Source organism: Calidris pugnax, unplaced genomic scaffold, assembly GCF_001431845.1.
Source record: "Calidris pugnax isolate Ruff unplaced genomic scaffold, ASM143184v1 scaffold40, whole genome shotgun sequence".
Taxonomy (NCBI): Eukaryota; Metazoa; Chordata; class Aves; order Charadriiformes; family Scolopacidae; genus Calidris; species Calidris pugnax.
The window spans coordinates 3,373,369-3,399,527 of NW_015090796.1; the positions used below are offsets into that span (position 1 = coordinate 3,373,369).

At 40.5% G+C, this 26,159-nt stretch overlaps 1 protein-coding gene across 7 annotated transcripts in view; it reads left to right on the forward strand.

Annotated features, from left to right (window-relative positions):
- MEF2C (myocyte enhancer factor 2C) overlaps positions 1-26,159 on the forward strand; it is a 123,493-nt gene that overhangs the window by 68,726 nt on the left and 28,608 nt on the right. For 5 of the 7 annotated variants that reach the window (XM_014936857.1, XM_014936851.1, XM_014936855.1 and 2 more), the window contains one exon: positions 20,489-20,632. In XM_014936857.1, the coding sequence (XP_014792343.1) occupies positions 20,489-20,632 (144 nt within the window). Of the gene's footprint in view, positions 1-20,488; positions 20,633-20,693; positions 20,832-26,159 lie in introns of all 7 variants that reach the window. The other 2 variants (XM_014936852.1, XM_014936854.1) reach the window with 1 other exon arrangement.

Genomic DNA, 26,159 nt, shown 5'->3' on the forward strand with positions numbered 1-26,159 from the left:
AATCCACTATGATTTATTTGCAACAAGAATTTGGTTGACATGAAACATAGTTTGTAATCCTAATGTATTACAGATGAAAGTGAGGTAGCTAAACTGGTATCTTTTTTTCCACACCTGGAAGAAGAGGATAGGGACAGAGAACAGTAGAATGGATGCAAAGTTCATTACTCTGAAGCACATGGCAGAGCTAAAGCTACTTTTGAGTATGTTTTGAGGGAGCTCTGGATCTCCTGATTTTCACTTCTTGAGGATCAGTTCTTGTTACTGCTAATTTCCCCATGTTATTTTTCTTTTATTATTTTCTTCTTAGTAATCATTTAAAAAATATTTTAATAACTTAGGAAATGTTTTTGGACAGACTGCTGTAAAAATGCTATGATGACAGAGGTGAAAAATATGTGCAGAATAGAAATGTGTTTCAAACCCTGTTTATGGTTCCTTTCTTTGTCAAACTGGGAACTTAAATCTGTATTTCTTAGAGCAAGGTCTATTTCACAGATCACTGTTTCTTTCTCCAAAACATGATATATCTGGCTGAGAAGCTGGAAAAATCTTACATGTCTGTGTAACATTCTTATAACTTAATAGCTCCAAAGTTTTATCCCAATCTAGTCATTGGAGAATGTTCTTTGTTTTTGTAGTCACTGTTTCACATAGTAACAGCTTGTTGTATTTTGGTCTGTTTGCCAGAGGGCAGGTTTATTTTTAAATCCCTGAACTCTGAATTTTCTTTATTTTTCCAAGATTGGAAGCAGCTGAAACGCCTGGAGTTACAGGTTGAAGGGCTGGCTTCACAATATGAGATGGGAAGCCTCGTCCCCTCCCCCTTTTGTGTTTTTCTTTTTTTAAATTTTTCCTAACAAATGTCTCTTAACTGATATTTGTCTAAAAATAGAAAACTGCCTAACTAAAAATAGCTTGGCTCTCAGTCTTGCCAAGGAAAATGGAGAGGAATAGGCGTGGAATAGAAGGCTGAGTAATCCAGCTCTATTCATTCACAGATCCCTTTGAGAATGCAGGCGATGATAAAGTGCCCTCAAAAAACCACAGGCCTGACTTGGTCTCTTCAGACTCCAAGGTGCCAATAAACATTTTTGCTCAAGGATATTTTTTTTTTTTTCTCATAGATCGTAAACACTTTCTGAAAGACAAGGCTTTGTTTCACAGAAGCTAACTTACTGTCAAAAATAGCTGACTTTCCTAAGGTCCTTTTTTTTTTTACTTTCCACATGTTTTTTAATTTATTTTCAGATGAGCAATGACTGCAATGTTCTGTCAAGAATTACCATGAAATGTCACATATCTAGTGTGAATGAATGAAAAAAATAGATGCTTTTCATTGATTTCACACTTAAAATTGTGCCCTCAAAACTTCACATTTCAGTAAGAAAGAAAAATTTATTACTCTAATTCTGAGCACTAAAAGTAGGATGAGTAGACAGCTGATTTATTTCACTGAGAAATCAAACTTTAGCTGCAGAAGAGCACTTCTGCATATAGATTGGAGAAGTTTTTTATTTATAATTCTTCATTTATCTGAAAATCAAATTTCGCCAAGAGGGTAGAGGAGATGGGAATGGCAAGGGGCAGGATCTAATTAATTTAAAAATAAACCTGTTGAGAACCCTGCAAAGCAGGAACTTTTCATTTGAAAAGCTGTCATATTAAAGAAAGTCAGTCTTGGTTTGTGCTACAGAGATTTTTATATCACATCACCATCGTGGTATTGCAGTGTGGGGTATCAGTAGTACTAGACAGCAGAAAAGACACCAGGAAGGGTTGAGCATGTTATTTAAAACAGGAATGTTTGTTGTTGTTTTTCTGTAGGGAGTTTTTTTGTTGGGGTTCTTTGTTGGATTTTTTTTTTGTTTTTTGTTTTTTTTTTTAAATCTGAGTAACCTGGTCAAACACAGCAACAGGGTGTGGAAATGTCAGCACAGTTCACAGGGTTATTTGAGCCTGAGTATTGTTTTGTTCAGTTCCTGTAATGCTGCTTGTGATAAGACTCTGGAGACAAAGGACGATAATTGATGGAAAGGGACTTAAATCACTCCAAAAAGAATCAAGGTCCTTGTATTTGGGTACATCGACTCTTCTGGTCTCCTTCCTCCTTGTAAAGCATTTTGTCTTCTTGCATGTTGGCCCCCTACTGCTCTTTGTAATGGAGGCAGACCACAAGTGATTCCTTTATGCAGTACACAGGGTGTAATTGTGTCTGTGTGGTGTATTAGTAATTACCAAGGCTGAATTCCCGTATTGTATCTTCACTGCAAGCATGGAAAAATAGGACACACTACCCTGCATTACCATTTTCAACCTAGATAGTGAGCTACTTATAGCTATGTTCCAGACACAAAGGTTTTTGTGAGCAAACCCATTTTTCATTTTCATCAAGACATCCCTGCTTTGTAAGGTAAATACAAAACGTGGTTATTTACCTGGATTCTTACACAGTAGGGGTAATCACAAGTGTAGAAATACCACATCTTGTGCTGCCTCACAACTATCTTTAATGCAAACTACTGACCTTGCCCTCTTTTCCCCCAAGATTTTTATGTTTTATTGGGGTCGCATAAACTGTCAACTGTTCTTTGTCAAACCAATGTTGAAGATCATGCAGCACCAAGTTCCTAGCAAAATCAGCAAATGATGCACAGTTCTTCACATGCTTAGCAAAAGTCTTTTTTAGTGAGTAAGTGTTTCCAGATGTCGGCCCTTAGCCACTGCTCATAGTCGTATGGGGTAAAAAGAGCCCTACGCTATCAAAAGCCAAAAAACTCTTGATAAGTAAAGTCCACCGTTCAGATGTAATTAGACCCCTGATTCAAAGCCTAACGTGGTCAATGGGAGCCTTCTGACTAACTTCAAAACTCTCTGGTTATGGTTTCTAGCACAGACACCAATTTCTACAGATCCCATCACCTTTTGTAGAAAGCAATACCATAACAGGTCTTATTTCTACAAAGGCTCATAGAAGTCCCGTTTCAGACAGTGAAAATATTCACAGGACGAAAGTTGAATGTTCCTGCAAATACCTACAGAATCATGGCTTTATTTCTGAAGCAGTTCTAGTGTCAATAACGGTGGCTTAATTGGGACCTAAATAATTCATGCTGTGAGCAGCATCTCGATGTCTACACCAAGAAGTAAAAAGGTCCACATCCCTTCCACGCCACCATAAGTGAACCCCCTTCCCCGAGGAGGAAAGGCACTGTGCAAGAGCAGCTTCATCACCAGAGAGGACGGGGATACAAAAAGTCAATCTAATCCTGGCTTTTTGCCTACTGCTCTCCATGTGCCAGGGAGCTGGTGTTTTCAATGCTCTGCTCAGGCCAGAGCTCCTTTCTCTTCTGTTTCACACGAAGCAAAACATCTCTGTCCCTCTCCTTCCCTGGGCTGCCCACAGGTAGCACTATCTCTTCTTGAGATGCCTTTCCACAGTTTTCACAGTTCTGGCAAAAGTTCTGTTAAACTTCAAAATATGCTGACTTTTCTTCCTTGTTACAGTAAGAAGGTATAAATTAATTATTTATTTGTGTGCTATAAAATTTGCATCCATCCTTTATGTATTATGTAGCTCATATTGATTAGACTCCATTTGCCCTGAATTCAGGAGGACCTCTACGTGTTTGTTTATATGAAAGACGATTGAAATTAATGTAAGTTACCAAATTTGCAGGGCTATAAAACCGCAAACACATATGCTTTATTGTTATACATTTTTAATAATCACATGTCAGCTGTGAATTAATGTCCATAGTCCAGAACTGTTGAATGTAGTTAAACCTTAAGTAGCCATTGTTCTTTGAATTAAAAAGGAGCATTTAAAACAAAGTTTCAGTCAACATTTTCTTTAGGCGGTAATTTATAGATCCACAACTTTAGGCTGTTGTGTTTTCCTTATTTAATTTTGCTATGAGTATTTTTATATATGGCTACCACTTAATGGAGGAGTAAAAACTTCCATTACAAGAAGTTGCATCTTCTGTGCTCTAAACAGTTCATTAATGCTTTTGCGGTGTTCAAGGGAAAAAATCCGTGATATATTGGATAGGTTTGCATTTAAAAAAAAATCTCAAACCCATTTATTTATATCAGCCTGTGTGATCTATGGACAACTATAATTACATTTTACAGTGCAGAGTTATAAAAATGTGCATGCACTTTAGTTTGGGTTGTTAAAGTATACGTTTATTTCTTTGATCAAATGTTACAGCATGCAGGCTGTTCAAAGAAAGCAAATTATAGAAGAGTCAATAAGAGTACTTTAAACAACACACAGCTGCTATAGATTGATTCAAAGGAGATCAAAATCTTGACAAAGAAGCAGTTCCTAATGGAGTGTATGGTGTTTAAATTATATTTAGCTTACTACAATAGAATCATGGCTGTAACATGAAAAATATAAAAACACATAATTTTTCCTTTCATTGTTATAATCCAAGGCTTGGTTATTACATACTTCTAGCATGTTCAAACATATATCAGTAAAATGGAAGCTTTACACTTTCATCTCCAGCAGTTACCAGTATGTGCTTTAGCTTTTAATCTGTGTTTTTGTAACCTGTGTGAAAAGAAGCTTGCCTTCTCAGATGTAAATTTTCGCACAACCCACATATATTGTTTAACACATGAATAAAAATGCATAATTATGCTCAGTACTTTCCATCCTATATCTGAAAGTGTTTCACAGAAGTGACTAAACATAAATTTTAAAATAGGGCAACTGAGGTCATTTATCCAAAAACCTAATCTGAAGAAACGTGAACTTTGTGAGAAAACTTATTATTTGAAGATTCCTAGGAGTCTGTACTGTGCTTTCCAAGTATTAACCCAATCTGGGCCAAAATGGAGAGTCTATTCCCAGTTTAAACCCCAAAAGATCTAGGAACTCTCAGTCCTCCATGAACAAAACATCCCTGGCAAGCAATTTCTAAAGCAATGCACAAGTACTGGATCAAGATTTCCACAAAACAGCATCAGAAAATATTGCTGGTGGTTGTGTGCCATCAAAGGGACAGAGACTTCAGTTTAATTCCTTCCTTAAAGGACTCTTTCTGCATTTTATTGAGAGTCTCTTCAATACAAACACCAGCTCTGTGGCAGAAATCAGGTTTCAACAGACTTTTCCCTCAAACAAAAATGCTGTAATAAGCCACAAGGCACTGTCCTCCACTGAGTTCCCTTTTTCTGACCTCAAAAAATGTTGCATTTGTTAACGCACAAAAGCAAAATATTACAGGGAAGTGCAGAGGTTTAACCTATCCAGAACTGCACAGAGCATGCGAAGCTGGGTGTATCATCCCTTAGGGGGATATGGGAGACAAGAGATTTGAGCCCTTTAGATCAAAGAAGAAACAGAACCTGTGTTTCCAGTTTTGTAGCAGGTTTCTAACCTCCAGTTGTTATACAGAAAGCCTGCAACAGCAGCCTTTTGAAAGGGAAGACCAACTCTTCCTCAGCTCTTTGAAAGATTAGCTGTAGGAGGAGATGCTATGCCCAGGAGTTGATGCCTGAATGCCCAGCAGGTCTTTGTGGACGAGGGTGTCTCTGCAGCCCTGGGTAAGCAGCCTGGCTTCTGATAAGGGATAGCATTTTTGAGACCCCCTTTGCTCGGCCTGGGTCACTCACAGCTTCATCACGTGGTGGTAGGTTTGGATCCCCTTCTGCAGCACCAAACTCTTCCCCTGCCCTGCATAGGAAGCCTCAGATCCTAACAGAGTGTGAATTCCTCTCTGGGGGTCAGGTGCCTCAAGAGTAAGTATTGATTTATTGGTCCTATTTCGTGGCCCTTTCCTGTCACAGCACGAGAATTGCAGCAGCGTGTGGACTGCTCTTCATGGTTTTGGTGGAAGCTCAAAACAATGTGGCTAAGGGGGAACACTCCTCATTGACTGTTTTCCTGCCATGCACTTTAAAAAATGCTTCTATTACAGCGGATGCTTAGACAGGTATGCTCTTCTTTCTCTGTCCCAGACATGTCTCCATTTATAGCTTTCAAATGCTGGTAGGTGTAGGAGGTTCTGCCTAATTGGCTTCATTAGTGGAACCCTTGAACTGTTAGGACCCCTATAAATAAGTATATTTGACAATTCTGTCTTCAGAATAGTCAGGAGTTTGTTTAGTAGGACTAAACTCACCTGAGAGCAACGCCCATGAGGGATTCACAGCTGTAGCCTGAGCAGAAGTAAGATACATCTGGTCTTGGACTTGAGGTGAAACACTGGATCCCCAAGGGTTATAGAAACCTCTCTTGTCTCTCCCACAGACTAAATTTTTCATTCCCTTCCCGTTAAGGAGTCTGAGAAGTCCTCCTACTCCTTCTGTACAGTCTCTTTCATGGGAGAAATGTTCTTAATTCCACCTCCTCCTTCAAGGAGAGTGATGGAGCAAAAGAGCTGACTAAACATTCTGCAGTTAAGTCTGCTTCCTACTGATCTCCATGACCAATTCAGTGGCAGGAATAAAAGAAGTACTCATCCATTCCTGCTACCGCTGTTTTATTCTGGGGTCTTGTGATCTACCATACCCCAGGCAGAAAGAGGAATCCTGCCAAACTTTGGAATTGATGTAAGTTGGCTTTGCTGCAGTTTATTTGAAAGTTTCACGTTGTTGAGAAACTCCAGGCAAACCTCGGGAGCATCAACCTCTCTGCAGATACTAGGAAAGAAATTGTGTGCTTCTGGAGAAATTCTTATGTGCTCATTGCTTATAGGCCCATTGGCCTCTTCATGGGATGGATCTCATACCGTTACTGATTTTCACTGAAATTTTGGTTATTTAGGACATTGCTGGTCACTTTTGGTACTGTAAATGCTATATGAAAGACTGGGCCCATAGAAACCAGTAAGGATCTCTTTGCCAGGTTTTTATTTTAATATATCAATAGTAAGAGGCAAAGCCATATGCATTTTGAGGTAATCTCGTCTTCTGTCTTGTCACAGTCTCTGATTGCTTTGGCACAGTCAGCTTCTGATTAATTTCAAAATTGAATTTTCATATTCAAACATCAGATAAATGCTAGAGAACCTGAAGTATTCCTTTATTATTCCTTGTAACACCTTTTACCTTTACTCTAGATTGTTTTATTGCCTTCTAAATGCTCTGCAGAGCTTAGGAAAGCTAATGTAGCAGCAGGCTGATGGCTGCAAACAGCTTAGAAGATAGCCAAGATAATAGAGTAAGTAAATAGCTTGGTTTTCTTGCCACAGGAATGTCAACAGGAAATACTCTTGTTCCATCTCTCAGCATAATGGTTTCAGGTTGAGTCTGTAGTTGGTCCAAGTAGCTCTAGCATGGCTAAGATTTTGGGACTGGGAGTGGTGCTTGTTCACCTGTGGAATTCAGCTCCTCACTAGGTAGGCATCTGGTATGATTCTTCCATGTATAAAATCATAGAATCCCCCAATGGTTGGGTTGGAAGGGACCTTAAAGATCATCTAGTTCCAACCCCCCGCTGCCCTGGGCAGGGACACCTCCCACCAGACCAGCTTGCTCAAACCCCAATCCAGCCTGGTCTTGAAGATTTACCTGTTCCTCAGGAACACAGTCCCCAAAACACTACTTGTGTCCACATTGCAAAACGATAAGTGATATCATGAAAATGATAAATCAGGAAGGAGGTCAGTTCTTTAAAAAAAAACCACAGTCCTTCAGGCTGATCTGGTTTTGGGATTCCCAATTAGAAAAGCTCCCTTTCTGATAATGTAATGTGGCTCTGGGAGGCTGTGACTGAGGCTGTGACTGAGGCTGTCTGTGGAAACAGCTGCGGTATCTGGAGACGTGAGTCCCCCCCGAGCTATTTATTGCCTTTCCTCCCTTGGAGGTTGCCACCTTCGCAGCGGAGTCAGAGGAAGGGAATGCGATGCCCACCCCCTCCAGCCGCTCCACCTCCGCAGCTCTGGGATGGGGGGGTGAGTCATCTCTGGGATGGCAAGGACAGAGCCACCAAAACTGGCCAGAGCCCACAGCTCAGCCTTCACCAAGCCAGACAGTTCTGGTCCTGCACATGTTCACAGCATCCCTTCGTGCCCACCTCTACCAAGTCTTGGGAGAAACGAAATAAGCTGAAATCTTGCTGCGTTTGCCCAGCTCTCCTGCAGGATTAAGGGAGCCCAAGCAGAAGCATCTTTTGTAGCCCACAGAATTCTCTGTGTGGGAATACCATATGATTAAAGGTTTGAAGATCTCAGACAGTGGGGCTTTGGCAGGCCAATATACCAATTTTTCTTTACAAAACTATAATTTTGTCCAAAAAAAGAAATCCAGTTTTACAATTAAAAGCCCTAACATTTAAAATGTGTTTTAGTTGCTTCTGGAAGAAGCTGAAATTTTCAAACAAGACGTTTCTGAACTTTCAAACAAGTAGTTTCTGAATGACTCTTTTTTTCTTTTCTATTTTACCTTTTCAGGCATTATTTTTCTACTACTATCCCTGTAAACTCTCTCCTCAGTTCCGGTCAAAATTTCTGACTAGATCTTGAGTCTACCTCTGCCACTTCTGCTTTCTTGAGCAGTGGTAAGAACTAGAGATTGCTCTGTATCTCAAGTTTTCTTCCTTTCCGAACAGAGCACTGAAACTGACCATTATGTTGTTAATTTAACTGAGCCTGTAATCAAGAAAGCTACAGAAGGCAGCATGTAAACCAGTTTTTGCAGGTGTACGTGAGGTTCTGTCCCTCTGTATTAAATTTAGACACCTTACTGAATGGATTACAGTTTGCTTGGGTTTCTCCTTCTTGTAGCACCCCAATTACACTGGTAGTTATTATCATTCAACTTTTTATAGAGGGAAAACTATAGAAAAATGAATTAACAAAGCCCATGCAGGAAGAAGTGGGAGTTAAACTGCAGCTTCTTGGGGTATATGGTAGCAGCTTAACCCTTGGATAATATTATGTACAGGGGCTAATCTTTTGCCTCTGTGATGGCACAATTTGCAGTAATGGCAATTTAGAATTCCCTTGCCTGGAAGGCGCACTAAATTCTCAGAAATCCTTTTAAAATCTGACCACTTTTTGCTAATTCTGTCATTTCTGCTTCTTTCCTTTTGAGAGAAGTGCTCACTCCTCTCCAGAGGAGAGCAGAGTGGTAGGAGCAGTGCAGCTTTTGAAGAAGTTACACTTGAGGAAAACAGAGTTGTTTGAAGGACCAGCTTTCTAGGACAATCATGCAGTTCTGGAGTTTCATCCAGTTCCTCCATACAACTCCTCACCATTCTCTCTCTCTCCCTTTTTAGCCTGTGTGTAGTTGAGTTATCTGCAAGTTTCAGCTTGCAAAGTTTCTGTCTGAGTCTTCCCACTCCCGTAGGATTTTCCATGGGAAAACAAGACCCAGTTCTTTGTCTCTAGCAGATGACACTTTGGTAAGCAGACAAATGCGTATCATAGTCTAGAGATTTTAGCAGCTGTTTAAAGATAGATACAATTTGCACAAATGTTTCTGGTAAATAACAGAACTTAGATAAATTGTTGGTCTAACAGGAAAAAAACAAAGCCATCTTAAATCAAGTGTGAAAGTCTGCATCATTTGAGTCATCTGTTTATATAGTTAAAAATCATGGGCCATTTTTTCTTCCCAAATAGTGCTTGCTCACTCTAAACTTAGTGGAGAGACTTCCTTCTCTTACTCCTTGGTGAAAACTTGATTCTATCAGCAGAACAGTGAGTTGATGGTTATTGCTTTGTTGCTATTTAAGGCCTCCGTCCAGCAAAGAAAGGGGAGGCTAGTGTTTCAGAGATCTAACCTCTATTATAATTCACCATTTCTTAGAAATATATTGATTTGGGCATCTTTACCAATGGATAAAACAATTATGGTACTATAAAAATAAAAAAGACTGTTCTTTTTCCTTTAAAAGGAGCTGCTACTCAGCAACATTTGCTTATTGTCATATTTTTTGGTACCATTTTTTGTAATGCCCTGTAATTTGATCTGCTGTTAAATAAATGTTCAGAATCTGGGAAAAGACAAAAAAAAAAAAATATCTGTTCAGAACATCGATATATTCAGGATTTTTATGGGAAACCTCCAAAGAAAACCCAGGTGCTGAAGGAAGTGGTGTTCTTGTCTCAGTGGGTGGTATTTTCGCTGCTGAGTCAGTACTGCACCAGTTCAGCGGTGCTGGAGGTGCTCTGTTTCCCATGAAATGGAAAAGCAAAATGCTGTGGTCATCAAAGATTCCCTGGCCCCATGGTTAAGGCTGAAGGTGTTCACCCCATGGTCTAGGAAAAATTCCATCCCAAGTAACATATACCCTGTGTTACAGTTTTATTTGTCTGAAGTACGTATCATTCCTGCTCCTGGCTGGTGTAGCTGGGGCAGTCACCCCAGGGTGGCTGCACTTTAATGAAGCGTGGAGCAGTCCTTAAATACATAATTTCATAATCTCTTTGTGATCTTTTAGAAAGTAAATAATGCTCAAAAATGTATGCAAAGTATAATTCCTATCAGCTGCCATTCTCTCTGTAATATGTTTTTGTGACAAAAGAGTCTGTAAAATATATGCATTACTCTTTATGTCACGTTTCTCAAGTATTTTGAATATGGCATTTCGTATTAAAGGTTCCCATTTATATCATGGAAAAACACCAGCTGCCTTTGAAATAGTTAATTGTTCCTGCAGTCATTTATATTAAGCCCTGCATATTTCGAATACTGTATGTTTGAAGAGATAGTAACACTGATGTAACAGACGTGGTAACACCACTGTACATCTAGAATAACTCAACTGGTGTCTTTACAGCTGTTCCAAATCCAGCTACAGATTTACACTAGTGTAAATGAGATCTGACTTCAGCCTTGTATTTGTGTATATGTCTGACTAAATTAGACACAAATGAAAATGTTGAGGGCAGTGCTCCATCTGGAAGGGCTGGAGTCAGTGGGGAAGGATTATAGATAGAAGAACATAAAAAGGAGGAGGGAAATAACAACCTGTTGATGATTACAGTGTTTATTTTTAAGTGGCCTCATGTTCCCTAAAGAAGCTGAGATGATTCTGCTGAACTACTGTAAAGTTTATTTTTCCATTCATACACTTTTTGTGTCTGGCAGCAAAACCTAGTACAAATCAAATACACTACGTCTCTCTTTCTTCTTCTCTTTTAAATGTGCTCAATAAAGCTTAGAGAGAACCTGGCCAGTGAAATACTTCATGCGCTTAAACTGTTTTGAAAAATCAGTGGAAGATATAATGGACTGATACTATGCTGTGGCCAAGGGGCAGAAGGTGAGTCAGAGGTGCATTTATTCTGGATTTAGGCCATTTTTGCACCCCTTGGCAGACTGGGTCCGCCTGTGGGCTGGTGCTGCTCCTGCCAGCGAGCTAGTGGAAGAGGCCAGAATACAGAAGTTTTGTCTTCAGGGAAGTTCTATTTTCTGTAAATCCCTCTTCCAAGACAGAGGATGGAAGACGAGGTGTTTGCCACTAAACTGGGGTGCTAACCTTCACTCCACTGCAGAAGGCAGGTATTTATATATGCAGAAAGAGTGGTGGGAAGAACAGGAGAGTGAGCTGAAGTTTTCTGCCCTTATCTACACCTTCTGAATTTCCACTACTTGAAAACAGTGTCTGTGGCAGGCCTTTGGACCCTCAGTAAGGGCTTATAATCACCAGCGTGCTCAAGAAGTAGTGATAACTATTCCATCCCTAAAACACAAATAGCCTGAGAATACCGCTGATTTAAGAAAATAATCTGCTAATTTTGTGCATGAAGCAGTGGCAGCCAGACTTTGGAAAGCTGTCAGTGTTTTTCAACACAACACAGCAGAATTTGTCTGTCGTTTCAGACTATGGGTTTTAAAAACAGCTGCACAGAAGTTCTGTTTTAACACAGTTTTTGGGTGTAAAGGGTGCATTTGACAGTAGAGTTAATTTTCTGCAATGTTTAAAAGGAATTCTGTTTGTACAAGTCTAATTTTTTTCTTTCTTTTTAAATCTCACATACCTGTAGAGGTGATTTTATCAGAAGCTGCCAGCACAACTAGGTCAGCATTGCATTTATGTCACCAATCTTCTCACCTCCAATTAATCTCACAAGTGAATTCATCATTTAGGAAATTCCAGTTCTTGTCTGGAAAAGCACATCCTCTTTTTTTTTTTTAATCTCCGTTAATCCAAGACACCAGCAATACTAACCCAGTATTATATTGCATCATTGAAAGGGTCACGCTTGAAGACTTCTGAAAAATCCTTCTAGATTTCAAGAAGGTACTGGGAAATAAGCGAGTGGAGGGTGTGTGTGTATATATATAAATATGTGTCTGTAGAGATATATATACACATGTGTATTTATGTAGATATATATTGGTAAAGCGCAAATGCTGCGTTCCTGTAGGCTGCGACCACATGAGAGCCGAGAAGCGTAACAGCAGCACTTGTGAAGAAAGCAAAAAAAAAAAAAAAACCCACCAAAAAAAAAACCCCAAACCTATCATGAGCCAGCGGGGCCATCATCAACCCAGCGTCCCCAATCAGCGCGGCGGCCCCGGGGACAGCCATCTATGGCCATGGGGCAGCGAGGGACAGCTGCGGATGGCGGGGATGCGTGGCATTGCTGCGGCCCTGACGGGGACCCACATCGCCACAACGGTCACTCGATGCTCCTTTCCACCCCCCCCCCGGCCCCATGGATTTTATCCCCCCCCCTCAGGGGGTGGCTGGGCTCGGCGGGTGCTGCCACCCCGTCGTCTCCTCTGTCAAGGCCGGAGAAACACAATCCCCTCCGTTTGGAGGAGTTGGCGTAGGAATTCCTACGTCAGCTGCCCCGGGGCTGGGGAGGGGTGGGGGGGATTTGTGGGGGTTATCAGACCTTTTGCGCCACGACGACAGACAGGAATAAGCCTGGTGGATGAGGAAATATCCTTACTTAGAACCTCGGGATCATGCAGATATAAATTCTTTTAAAAAAACATTTAACAAGCGCAGCGGTGGGCAGAAGTCTTCTGCGTGTCCCACGAAATAGCTGTGAAGATAGGAAGGTGTAAGCTTAGGGTAGGTTCAGGCTGGATATTAGGAAAAATTTTTTCACTGAAAGGGTTCTCAGCCATTGGAATGGGCTGCCCAGGGAGGTGGTTGAGGCCCCATCCCTGGAGGTGTTCAAAAGACGGGTTGATGTAGTGCTGGGAGGTATGGTTTAGTGATGATGCTCCTTGTTTGTTGTGTGGGTGTCTATTTTTGTCAGTATAAGGTTGATGGTTGGACAAGATGATCTTTAAGGTCCCTTCCAACCTAGAAGATTCTGTGATTCTGTGATTAACAGGAATTTTATTTCAAAGCTTTGGTGCCGGAGTCTTCGTGTGATTTGCTCATGTTTCTTTCTGAGAAAACCCAGAAAGGCCCTTGGTTTAGGTTAGCTGCTACGAGATCTCTGAATCTGACATCGCCTCCTCCTATTTATACCCACAAAGTTGCCCTGTGTAATTTAAGTCAATACTAAATAGAAAAGCGCCGGCGAGTGGGTAAGAGTGAGCATGGAAGGAAGGGATTGTGCTTGGCCTCTTTTAGCAACCAAACCTCTGCCCTTCTCCCCATCTCCTCTCTCCAGGGGGGTAACCCAGGAGGAGCATCCCAGCATCGAGGTGCGCCGTCCGGCAGGGATGCAGCAGGAGAGGCAGTGCAGGGATGCAGCAGGAGGTGTGGTGCAGAGAGGCAGCAGGAGATGCAGAGAGGCAGCAGGAGATGCTGCGGTGCAGAGTGAGATAGAGAAAGAGGCAGCAGGAGATGCAGTGAGGCTGGGACCCGTCTGCAAGGTCAGAGCGAACAGACCGCACCTCCGGAGGCTGCGGGCTGCGGGGCTGCACCAGCTGCACTCGCCTTGCAGAGCTCCCCTGTCCCCTGTGGGGAGCAAAAAAATCCCTCTGCCCCTTTCAAAAAATTAATTTGCTTTTTTGCACAGGTATTGCACAACGTTGTAGATGTGCCTTGGCACACATGGAGAGCCTGAGCGGAGTCTGTAAGCAGGTAGACACCTCTTGTCCCACAGGCGTGACACGCCGGTCGGTCGTTCCTAAGCAAAGAGAAGCAGGTGTTACTGGCAAAGGGGACCAGCATCGTTTGGTTTCACAAGAGGTGTGATTAGAGAAGGTACTCGAAAGGAGGAGAGAATAATCACTTGGCATGCAAAAACGAGAGAGGCGAATCCAGGCAAGAGAGTCTGGTGCATTGTTGTGAGCAGCACACTTAACGTGCACTCATCTGAAGAAGAAGAGACGTACAGGGCCAGACAATGGAAAATTATTTTTTTTTTTTCTTCTTCTTTAAAACTTCGGTGAAAATAAAATAGTAACAAAAAGGTTAACCTGGGGTTATAGAAGTTCAGCTATTATATAAGCCCTGTAGCTTATTTCAAAAAGCGTATAAACCACAAAAGCATTTTATGATTTATACAAAAGAGGTAAGAAATGTTCCATTTTTCTGTGTTACTGGTATACATTTTTTTTTTGTCTGGAGCTTGTAAGATAACAGTAAGTATAATAAGGTTTTATCTGATTCTCCTAAACATGCAATTAAAGTACATTAGTACCAGCATACTAGTTTATGTTCATTATTAAATGTAAAAATCTAAGAACTCTACATTAATGGAACATAAAATTTGAGATTTTAGTTACACAGAAGTCAGGGAATTCAGATGGACGGTTCCCATAGCAACCTATCTCTCCCTCTTTGTGTTTTTCATTTCACTAGAACCTTTCATTACTTGATTGCACCATACATTGTATCGTGCAATTTCATCATAAAATTTCATCATTATATAACTGTGCAAGAGAAGAGAGTGAAGGAAGCTTGTCTTCACTCAACACTTTCCAACTTTAATGTTTCTGGTGCACAGAGAGCAAACTGGCACTTAAATGAATTGGGCCCATGGTTTAAATATTTTCTGCTTTTTTGGGGGTGCCTCCATAAGTTTGGCCGGGTTCTTTGGAATGGCTATAAATAATAAAGCAGTTGAACACAATAGCATATCATTCCTTTGTAATTGGCTATTGTATGCCTTGCCACGTAGATATGTGGCTCCAGTGAGCAAAAAAGGAGACCAAACCATTTTTCATTTGTGGCTAAAAGATTTATCCCATCCAGATACAGGAAAGAAAGTGATAGTGGAAAATGGAGGGCACTTGTGGTTTTTGTCTTCTGACAGTGAAATATAATTTACCAAATTACAACTCTGTGGATTGTCATGGTTGCTAGTGGGGTTATCAGTTAGAGATCATTGTGGTGGCTTCTAGACAGCACAACAGATACGGGAATTTGTAGAAGTAGACCTGTAGTTCTAAATCTTTCCATACTGCAAATTTTGATTACAGATGAAAAGCCAGCGAGATCGCACTTTTCATTACACAGATAAAGACAGTGATTAACCTTGCAATAGTTAAGTCTTTTTTGCAGAGGATATCAGAATGGAATAGACAAATTGGGCTGGTCTGAACCTTTTGGGAAACTTATCAATTGACCTGGTCTTTTTAATTTGAAAATTATACTATGAAGTCCAAATATCTGTGGCTTCTCAAGCCCTAACGTAGAGCAGCTCCACAGCTGATGTACTTACTAAAAAGAAAGACGATAACCCCTCTACAAATATGAGCAAACAGAAGGATAGGATAGGATAGGATAGGATAGGATAGGATAGGATAGGATAGGATTAAAAAAAATTGAATTCCTAACCTTCTCCACTCTTCCTATTAAAGAAATGCTAAAAGAAGAGAATAATACTGCAGAAACAGAGACAGGATTAGGAAAATAAAAAGCTTTTCCTCCTCAAAAGCCTTCAAATTGCAATGATTTCCATACCCTTGATAAAATCAGACCTGGCTGGTAGTGCCATATTTTCTTTTGTGCTTTTGTAGTGATGATAAATTTTGCATGAAATGAAAGTAAATAGTTGTTTATACTTCATTTAACAGCAGCCAGTATGTCACTAAGTCAGCACTTCTCCTCTGAGATTTATAGAGCGGGATTTAGGCTAAATTGCTGGCATATGAGATTTCAGCCAAAGGTTGTTTTCCTTTAACCATTTTTTTTTTCAAATGCCTTGGCTGATTTTAGGTTATTGGAGTCCAATATAATTACTTGTTTAATTGCTTGGAAGAAGTAGAGCTTCCGTAGTTCAAAAATGGCTTATTTTCTTTAAAAATAACTGAAATCTGGCTTGGGCTTCTCTAGAATGCAATGCACTATACAATTGTGTAATTTTATCCTCTTAAATATTCCCTGAATAGTCATTAAATCTTTGGAAACTAGCTAATCTCTAGGAGGATGCGATAGGTCTGGCTATTTTCCAGGGTTTGCAAGAGGCTGTGACAGCTTAACATGGTAAGAAAAACGGTTTCTAAATCACTGCAAGACTGGGTGAAAGACTCTAGCCTGCTGAAACCCCGTTGGCCTTCTTGGGGGCTGGACCAGATCATCTCCAAAGGCCCCTTCCAACCCCTACAATTCTGTGATTCTTAATAGCTCCAGGAATGTCCAGAATCAGCCTCTGCTTCAAGAAGTGACACAGAGTGGAGGAGAAATTGACGTGGAATCCAGAGAGCTCGTGAATAGGGATGGAGCACTTAGGTATTGGTCAGTGCTCCTTTTAGTTGTGCTGGATCAACAGGTATGGCATTTGTTGAAGCACAACAATTAAGGACCTTTTTGAGAGGTATAATGTGGTAGGTAATGATGTGGAGGAGAGTAAAGTAACAAACAAGGCAATAGAACAGGGAAAACTGCATGTTGAGAAGCCAGAGATAATGCAAAGATGCTCAAGATCATTATATTTGTCCTAAATAACACTCAGGACCTTAGTGCAGAGGATAAGTATGTTGCTTTCAGCCTGCTCCTCTCTCCGGAGGAGGACTCTCTGCGTGTGTGTGTGTGTGTTCTTGTTCCTGTGCAGTCTCTCAGTCTGTTCTTCTGTCTTTTCCCTTGTAACTTCTTCATTTTTTATTCAGTGCCAAGCAAATCTGACGCAAAGGGAGGGGTCTCACAGACAATGAGATTCCAACAAGTTTCATGAAAATTATATGTTCTTGTGCTGAAAAAGAGAACCAGAAATTACTCCCAGAAATATTCCCAGCTGAAGGCAGCATTGCAGCCTGAGTCCTTACACGCAGAAGGAACAAAGAATCAGCAGAAGGATGGGCAGGGGGCAAGAGAAGCCCCGAGAGACACAGCCCCCAAAGGCTTCCCTGTATAGTGCACTTTACCCCAAAATGCAATTCACAGAGAACCAGGCATTAGTTCCAGCACTCAGAAAGCTAGGAGCTGTGCCTCTGGCTGCAGCACGCTCGTGGAAATTTCTGTTGCCTAACCTTACCCCAGCTCATTGAAGCATGTTCTTTTTTTTTTTTTTTTTTTTTTTTTTTGCAAGGCAGGGAGGAAGGGAAGTGGGAGGAAAGAAAAGAAGTGCACTGCATTAGTGATCAGCCAAGGTACCAGCCAAATACACTGGGTTGACAGGTTTTTCAAGGGAAAGGTTTGCCTCTACTCTTTAGGGCTAAAGTTAAATTTGGGTAGAATTCCTGAATGATTTTACTAAATTGGGTCTTTCTGATGAAAACCGAGACTGCTTGTTCTCCACCCGGTGTAGCAGCAACCTGCTTTGTAAGGATATGAAAATAAAAATGAAATGAAATGAAATTTATGACCTTTACGAAAATAAAAGCATTATTATGTTGGGAGGCAATCTGGTCTCTTTTTGGAGACTGCTGCAAGACATTCAATGGGTTACGTTGCCTTTCTTCCTCTGATCATCTGAAAGATGGCAGTGGATTCCTGAACTTCTCAAACCTCAGAAGTGACAGTTTCACAACTGTGCTGGACAGTTGCAGACCTTTAGGGCATTGTGAGTGTGCTGAAGGCTGAAAGCATCTTCTTTTACCCAGACATGGTCTTGTGAATGTCTTTTCGTATTGCTCTTCGTAGGGTAGGGTAACAGTTGTGCAGCTCCCTGCCCTCACCTATGTGCATTCAGTTGCGGTTGTGTTAACCTCTGGGAAAAAAAAAGAAGGTCACTGCCATTTGTAAATAGAGGGGCTGGACTTTCATCTCAAAGCTTGGAGTTGAGGACACCATCTAATCCAGCTCACGTCAGCATCATTCCTCAGAGAGTCCATCAAGACTCCAGTGAGCTCGAGAAAAGGTCCCAGGTGTGCTGATCTGGATTTCACATCTGGACAGCTTGATCCAATGGATCTTGAAAACAGAATGTTTTATGTATTCAAAGGACAACTGTTTTGTACTTACATGAAGAGAAGAACATCAGTTATTCAGATGGAAAAGTGAAATTTCATGTTTTATATCATATGTTATCTATTAAATCTATCAAGCAAGAGCTGATTGCAAAAGCCCTCTTTATAATTGGCTTGTTTCAAGCTTATAGCCATAGAAATCATACAACTGACTATGTCAGTTCTAATAGTTAACACTAAAAGAAGACATAAAAGGGAGTGGAGAAGTGTAGAGAATCATTCAGGTTGTTTTAGCTTCTTACGGTTTGATTGAAATGTATTTATAATTATGTGTCAGTTGTAGCTCATGGGATTAGATGTGAAATCTGTGTAGGTACAAAGTTTGAAAGGAGAGATCTCCATTGAGCCAGCCTTCCCCAGCTGCCAGTGCCTGTTTCAGAGGTCCACACCGTGAGTTTGGAAGGCTCGGATCTCTTAGGGCAGATCACCATCACTTTGCTGACTTGCTGAAAATGTGAGGTTCAAGGGGTGGGTCTTCACAAGGGAGAACAGCTTTATAGCTTTTGCAGGAATAAGAGAGCTCTGTTCTGAAGTCTCAGGTAAAATGCAGAAAATTTAGTCTGATTTTTAGTAAATAAATGCAACAGTGCAGAAACCCGGTATGACGTTATAATACTTGAGCACTTTAATGGTACTAAACTGGACATTGCCATAAAGCAAATAATTAGGAAATGTACTTTTCCAGAAATGTACTTTTCCCTTGTCCTATCAAAGCTCATATGAGAGGCAGCCATTCTGAGAAGGCAAAATTAAACCAGTTGGAGCATCCCACACTAATACACAGCACAAGCATAGCTACTTATTAACACAAGAGTGCTATGTGTCTGTGTGTTGTAAATGAGATTGCTTAGCCAGGTTTCAACTCAGAATTAACTGCAAGCTGTCTGGTAAAGTAGTAACAAGCCAAATGGACTTTTTGAGGAGTTTTTGACTAAGAAGTTCTTAAAGCTAAATTTGAGAAATCTTACAAATATTGACTCCGCTTGTAGTTGGGGCATCCACAAACACTTGTTTCTTGTATTCTTCTACCTTAATGCATCCAATGACTGTTCTTTGGTGATCTGTCGAGGTAGAATCATAGAATGGTCCAGGCTGGAAGGGACCTTAAAGATCATCTAGTTCCAACCTGCTGTGGTGGGCAGAGACACCATTGCTCAAAGCTCCATCCTGCCTGTTAAAACCTACTTGAGGCCAGGCAACCAATTCTGAATTGTTACCTACTGATTTCATTCTGGTTTTAAGTTTTTTCATCTCCATAATTTATCTTGGTGATGTGGTGGGCAGAGACACCATTGCTCAAAGCTCCATCCTGCCTGTTAAAACCTACTTGAGGCCAGGCAACCAATTCTGAATTGTTACCTACTGATTTCATTCTGGTTTTAAGTTTTTTCATCTCCATAATTTATCTTGGTGATGATGATCATGGTTGTGAGAGTTGATTTGAGCTGATGAACCTGAAATTCATCTGTTTTGACTTTTCACTGAGCATCTGTTTTAGCAGTGCTTTTTCTTGTACATTAAGCTTCAGCACTGTGCATTTGTAGCACTGTAACTGGAGTCAATAAAAAGTAAACACCATGTCTAGAAGCTCTTAATTGGTATTTCATGGCCACATTAGCAACTCCATCCTCCCCTTTGTCCTATCAAAAGCATATTGTTAGGAACATCAGGGCACGGCTAATGTCATCCCTTACAGTCACTTCCAAGGAAGAATTCAATATAGGTGCTCCTCCTCCTCCTTCTCTGACAAACACGAATTCCTAAATTTGTTGCAGGTGCTTTGTTTGGGGGTTTGATGTTTTTTTTTCATTTCTTCCTCTTGTATCTTTCTTTAGGGAAGAAGAAAACACTGTGGTCTTGCACTGTAAAGAGTATTGCATCCTTTGCTTTTAATGTTCATTCATTTCAGATGGATATATATGTTAAAATAAATTGCATTCTGGGTGGGTGTCTTAACCTGTTAATGCTGTTGGATACGATGGGAGGGGATGTACCAGCACAGGCACTTTGCCAGACTGCCAGCTTTGTTCTTTATTGACTGATTCTGGTTTCAGAAGAAAGAGGTCTGTGTGGTCTTCTCTTGCCACTCATAATTGGAGACCTACAGCATCAACGTGGTGGATCTCTACTCGCTTTCTTTCCCTGAAGCATAATGTAAAACCTTCCACTGCTGGCAGTTCGTGTTGCTCTAACACTGCTGAGTCTTTCTTGCAGCCCGTGTCAAGGATTGAACTTTCCAAATTATGTATTTCAGACGTTGAGAAAGAAAGGACTTAATGGCTGTGACAGTCCAGACCCCGATGCAGACGATTCAGTAGGTCACAGCCCTGAGTCTGAGGACAAGTACAGAAAAATTAATGAAGATATTGATCTAATGATCAGCAGGCAAAGATTATGTGTAAGTACTCTGCGCTCCCTTTCATTTTTTTTACTTTCTGATATTTCTCTGAACCTGGCAGGCATTGAACAAGAAAGAAAACAAAGGTTGTGAAAGCCCCGATCCTGACTCCTCTTACGCTCTCACCCCACGCACTGAAGAAAAATACAAAAAAATTAATGAAGAATTTGATAATATGATCAAGAGCCATAAAATACCTGTAAGTACCAAAGGTTAGATGGCTGTCTGCTGATAACTGCTGCAGTAACAAACCATAACCCTTTCAGTTCTGGCTTCGTAAGGAAAACATTTCAGCTGGAAACAGGCTTTAATAGCCCAATATATAATTAAACACTGTGGTCAGAAAATTTCACATGACGTATTTTTCTCCCAAGTCTCTACATCTGACACACAGACAAAGCCTACTATAGGTGGAACCTGCAGAAGGAAGTGAAATATACATATATACATTCTATTCACTTGATTTACAGAACTGTTTTACCACACCACTGGCCCAAATTATATCTAAAATATAACGATGGAAATCTTTCTTTGTGGACAGGCTAACAAACCCACAGAATACTTTCTGTGGTGATATAGAAAAAACGATGTAGAACTGAAATTCCCTTATATATAGTAATTAGTGCATTCTGTGCGTGTCACTTCGGTTCTCAAGTGTCTCTGCTGAACTCAGTTGCAGCACTGAAGGGTTACAGCTACTTGCTCGCTGCAGAGAAACAGACTGCATGAGAGCCTAATGGCAGGATTCAGACATGTTTGTGTGTTGGGGTGATTTTACAGCTTTATCAGAGAATTTGCTTTGACCTCATCAGCATTTCTTTAATGCTTTAACATGAGCTAAATTTTGTTTTAACCAAGTCAAAATTTCTAACCATCGGTCATATGCCTTGCCAGATATCTAAGAGAAATAACTCTGCATGTGCTATTTCGTTTGCACAAAACATACAAGGGGACACTTCTTTGTTATTATGTTTATATAAAGCTGACAAAAAGAATGTGGGGGTTTGGAGGTTACATTTGGCCCTTCTTCCAAATGTGTGTGTGGAAGAGAAAGCTGCAAACCAAAGATTTGCCCAGGTCCAAAGAAGCATCTGAATGTGCTTCTAGAAGAGATCGCTTGGATATGTTTGTTCCTCATTATTGTACAGTTGTACAGTTAGCTGTCAAAAAGGATGTCTGTAATACCCACAATGAGCAAAGTCTCTTCTGTAGTGTGAGTCAATTGTGCACACAAAATCCGATACATAAGCTGAGGATACCTCTTACGAATGCTCAGATTCTATCCCATGCAGTGTTAAGTGTTCTTTCCATTAATCCTCAGCAGAACTCAAGTTAACCAAAATTTGAAAAAGCTCTCACATCATGGCAAACATATTTTCACAACAAAAAAATTAAATAATAAAGATTTTCCTAGACACCAGCATGGCACCAAATTTGATAAATTAGTATTTGGAATGGCTGGTTAAGCATGTTCAACATCGTCTCTGGATATAAAATATCAGAGACACATACATGTAATCCATCTTTTTTTACCTCCCTTTTTATTTGCTTCTTTTCCATAGCTGTTTTTCTCAGAAAAAAAAAAAAAAAAAAGCTCTAAAGCTGTCACCATGAATTTTGTTTCTCTGGGTGGAACTCAGTTTGACAAACGATGACTGCAACATTTAGGGTGACTGTTATAAGCTGGAATGCTTAACCCTTTTCCACATCAAACTCTTACCAATTGCCATTCCTTTCCTCTTTCAAGGATGACCTTTGGCTTGTTCAAATAAAAGTGATGGAATTTTCAATCAGATGGTATTTAACCAACCTACTTTTCAACCTTAAAAATTGTGATTGGGATGGTCCTTCAGATCCCCTGTTTCTGTCATGCTACCTGTCTTTGTTCCAACAAAGTAGCACGTTATAACCATTTGAAATCTTAAGACATGAAGAAACACCTTGGAAAAAACCTCATTCCTGTGGTAATGAGTTCTGTCACTTTCTTTACCTCCATAAGCATTTGGGAAAATCATCTTTTCTATAAAACAAGAAAAGTTCTAGGAATTAGAAACAGCACAGTTAATCTAAACATGGTACATCGCTTTTATCCTCCCAAAAATTCATGGACTTTCTGGTTACTTTCATTAAATTTAACCTTTTGGTGTCAAATATAGTCCTACTTCAGCTATTAACTTGGTGATTATTTGGTTTTCTGAGCTGTATTTTGGGTGTAATGTAACTTCCTACCTTGCAGGGATGTTATAAGGTACAACATATTATCCTTTTATGAAATTACACACTTCAGAGATACAGAACTGAAAAATGTTAGCATTTCTTTTAACGTAAGACAGGATATCCCTTCTTTGAGTACTTCACATGCAGGGCTCAAGGTCTGTGTGCTCCATCAAGCTGCTCACCACAAAAGGAAGAATCAGTAGGTGTTTTCCCCTAATGCAAAAGGAGCTCCTTCTCTTGGTTTAAGCCGAGATCTAATGGGCTGGATGGAGCTCAAAGCTAGTACATAATGGAAATTTGTAAATATAACGTATTTTTATATATCTACAAAATATTATATTATATACAATAATATCCTTAACTGTACAAATCAGTATAAGTTCAAGGAAGTCAGGAAAGTTATATTCACTTACTTGTGAACATCAAAGGTAGCCAAGAAAGCTGGGGGGGAAGAAAGCAAAATTGAACAAAAAGTCACCAAGTCAAGTCATTAAATCACTACTTACAAAATATATAAAACAATGCAAAGCCTGTGCCTGGTCTTGTAACAGAATAAAGCTGCTGCCAAATGAAAACAAAATTGGCTTTTTCTCCTAACAGCTAAGGCCAATAATGTTTCCTCAGATAATTTTCTGGGGATAAGTATTTATATTGTTCTAAAACATCTGATAATAATTAGACATTTATTTGTAGTTTTCATAAGAGTGATGAAAGCAGAGGAGACAGAAATAGTCCACTAGAAGGGAGCTATAAGTATCTCTGTCTCTAAATAAATGAAGGCCTGATTGAACATGGGAAGGATAAAAACAATATTTAACAGAGAATGATTAATTTCCAAGGGTTTTGAGTCCCCAGCACTTTGCTTTGCACAGCACACTGCAGCTTGAGGAGCCCACATCTAACACAGCGGGTGCTGTGTGCTGGTGGTTACCTCTCAGGTGAGCCATCTGCCCTCTTTGGCACTTGTGTCCGAAGGAGAACAGGCAGAGAAATGAAAAAAAAAAAAATTTAAAAAGACAAAAATGTGGCAATCTGCATGCACATTAGAGTAAGGCAACGAATATGTCAGTAAATTAGCAAATGGCAGAGAGCGTTCCGAGGCAGCGGGAGGTGCTTATCTCTGCCCCAAATTGTTTGAGCAGTCCCTGGCACGCTTTTGGCACTGGCCAAACAACGCTCTCCCAGTTCCTTAGCTCTCTTTGGTAGTTAGCCCAGGCCAGGAACAATTCCCGATTGTCAGTTTATATGTAGTCATGATGTTTTGGAGGTTGAGAAAGCTTAATAGTATGGACCTCTGTGGCCTCAGATGGCCTGATTTCCTAGGCAAGTTTAATTTACTAATATAGATATTACGCAAGTGCATCGTAAGCTTTAGTGTCCATCAGGCCTAGCTGGAATAGATGTGCCCCGTGACTTACCACCAAGAATGACCAGAGAATCTGCAGGAGGTTGCAGTTCTTGGTGAAAGGCATAGAAGACTATAACAAAATTTGGGCAACCAGAGCAACACTGCAGCTAGAGACTTGAATACTGGTGCTTATCCCAACAAACTTCTCTTTCTAACCTTTGGCTGCTGAGAAGAAGAAATAAAAAGTACTATATTCTAGATACAGTGTGTGTTGTGCTGCAAAGCAGAGTAAACTGACTTTGCCCTGATAAAATTGGCTATGGCTTACTCTGTAAATAAATGTAAGTTTATCCAGATAGTAGGTAAAATGGTGAAAATGAAACCACTGCTACAGAAATTTAAGAAAATAATTTGGTTAACTAGTTTAAAAATGTATTTTTAAAATGAAAAAAAGGAAAGCTAAGTAACTGTTGCAGCAATGTTTGTACATTTTGGTGATGACTAGTGAGACCGGCAGCCTCAAGAGCAACCAAGACTGGAGCTCTTTTGTGCTGTACTAATGTAGAAAAAGAAGACTGCAGCCCTTGAAGGGTTTGGTTTGTACAAGGAGGAAATACAGAGCATAATAATGAAAGTAGATGAGCCTGTTGAGGATTGGCAAGACCTTCCGATTTAGTTTAGATAGCTCAACAGGGGACGGGATTAGAGTAAATTGAGAAAATAGAATCAATATTGGTGTCATCAGCTGCCTACCCAGGCTCAGGGGGCAGATTTCACAGATCCCATGACAGAGATGAAGAAGCCACTGCACTAAGTGCTCCCCAGTGGGTGACACTCAACCTGACACGGGCTGGCGCTCAAGCAGGCAGCATCATGTGCTCGAAGCCACCAGGCAGACAGATCTCCACCACAGCCCTGAACGTTGCAATAACAAGAGACTCCATTCATGAAGGCTTGTTCGTGTCTCAAATCAGGCTGGCTGTGGAGCTAAGACATCTATCCTCATGTGAATTCACTGGCTAAATCCTTTTGAAAAGTCAGAAAGCAGCAGCAGCTGGGTTTGATCTCCAGGAGCAGCCATGCACTTCTGACTTATATGGGATTTGGGAACCTCTTGGGTCCTCCTTTGGCCAGGGAAGAGAAAGTCTTGCTTCAAAACATACCTTCAGGCTGATAAAATGTTTCGGGTTATGCTGTGTGAACCTATTTCCAAGGAGCCATGACATATTTTGCTCTGCGAGCCTATTTCCAAGACCTCAGCTGTGACATACTTTGGTACTCCTTGCGCTGTGTACTTTGTAAATTTTCCTTTCAATAACCAGCCACACATGCAGCTAGTGAGCTGGACTTTAACTATGAAAACATCTGCAGGCAAAGAGAGGTTGCTCCTGGAAGAAATAAAGAACGTGCTTCTTCAAATACATTTTTCATCACATAATCATTTATTTTCTTTTTTCTGTTTGTGAGACGCAAACATGAGGTATCGGGATCCCTACACAGAGCAGTGTGTGTGGTTCCTTACCTACTGAACACATAGATTCCCAAGACACCTCTCCTCCCCTTCCCACCTGTGCTTAAACCCATCAGTTCTATGGAAAATATGGCCTTTGGCGTGTGCTTCAGCTTCTCAGCAAAGAGAAGCAAGTCCCATCCCCAGCTGGGGAGCAATCTCAGCAGGTCACTCAGCTCAAGAGCCCTACCTGATCTCAGCTGTTATACTATGGCCATCACAAACCCAGACTATGGGCTACGTAGAAGGTTTCAGTGCTAAATCAACACCTTGAAATAAGTCCTGAAGCACTTGTGTAATGTATCCTTCACATCATGCCCCGAACTAAAATCTTGCTGTGTCTTTCGGTGGTTAAGCAAAAACGATCCCTCTAAGTTCAGAGCAAAGTTACGTCTGCCTCTAGAAAGGGGAGAAGACACTAAAAAAAAAAAAAAAAAAAAAAAAAAAAAAAA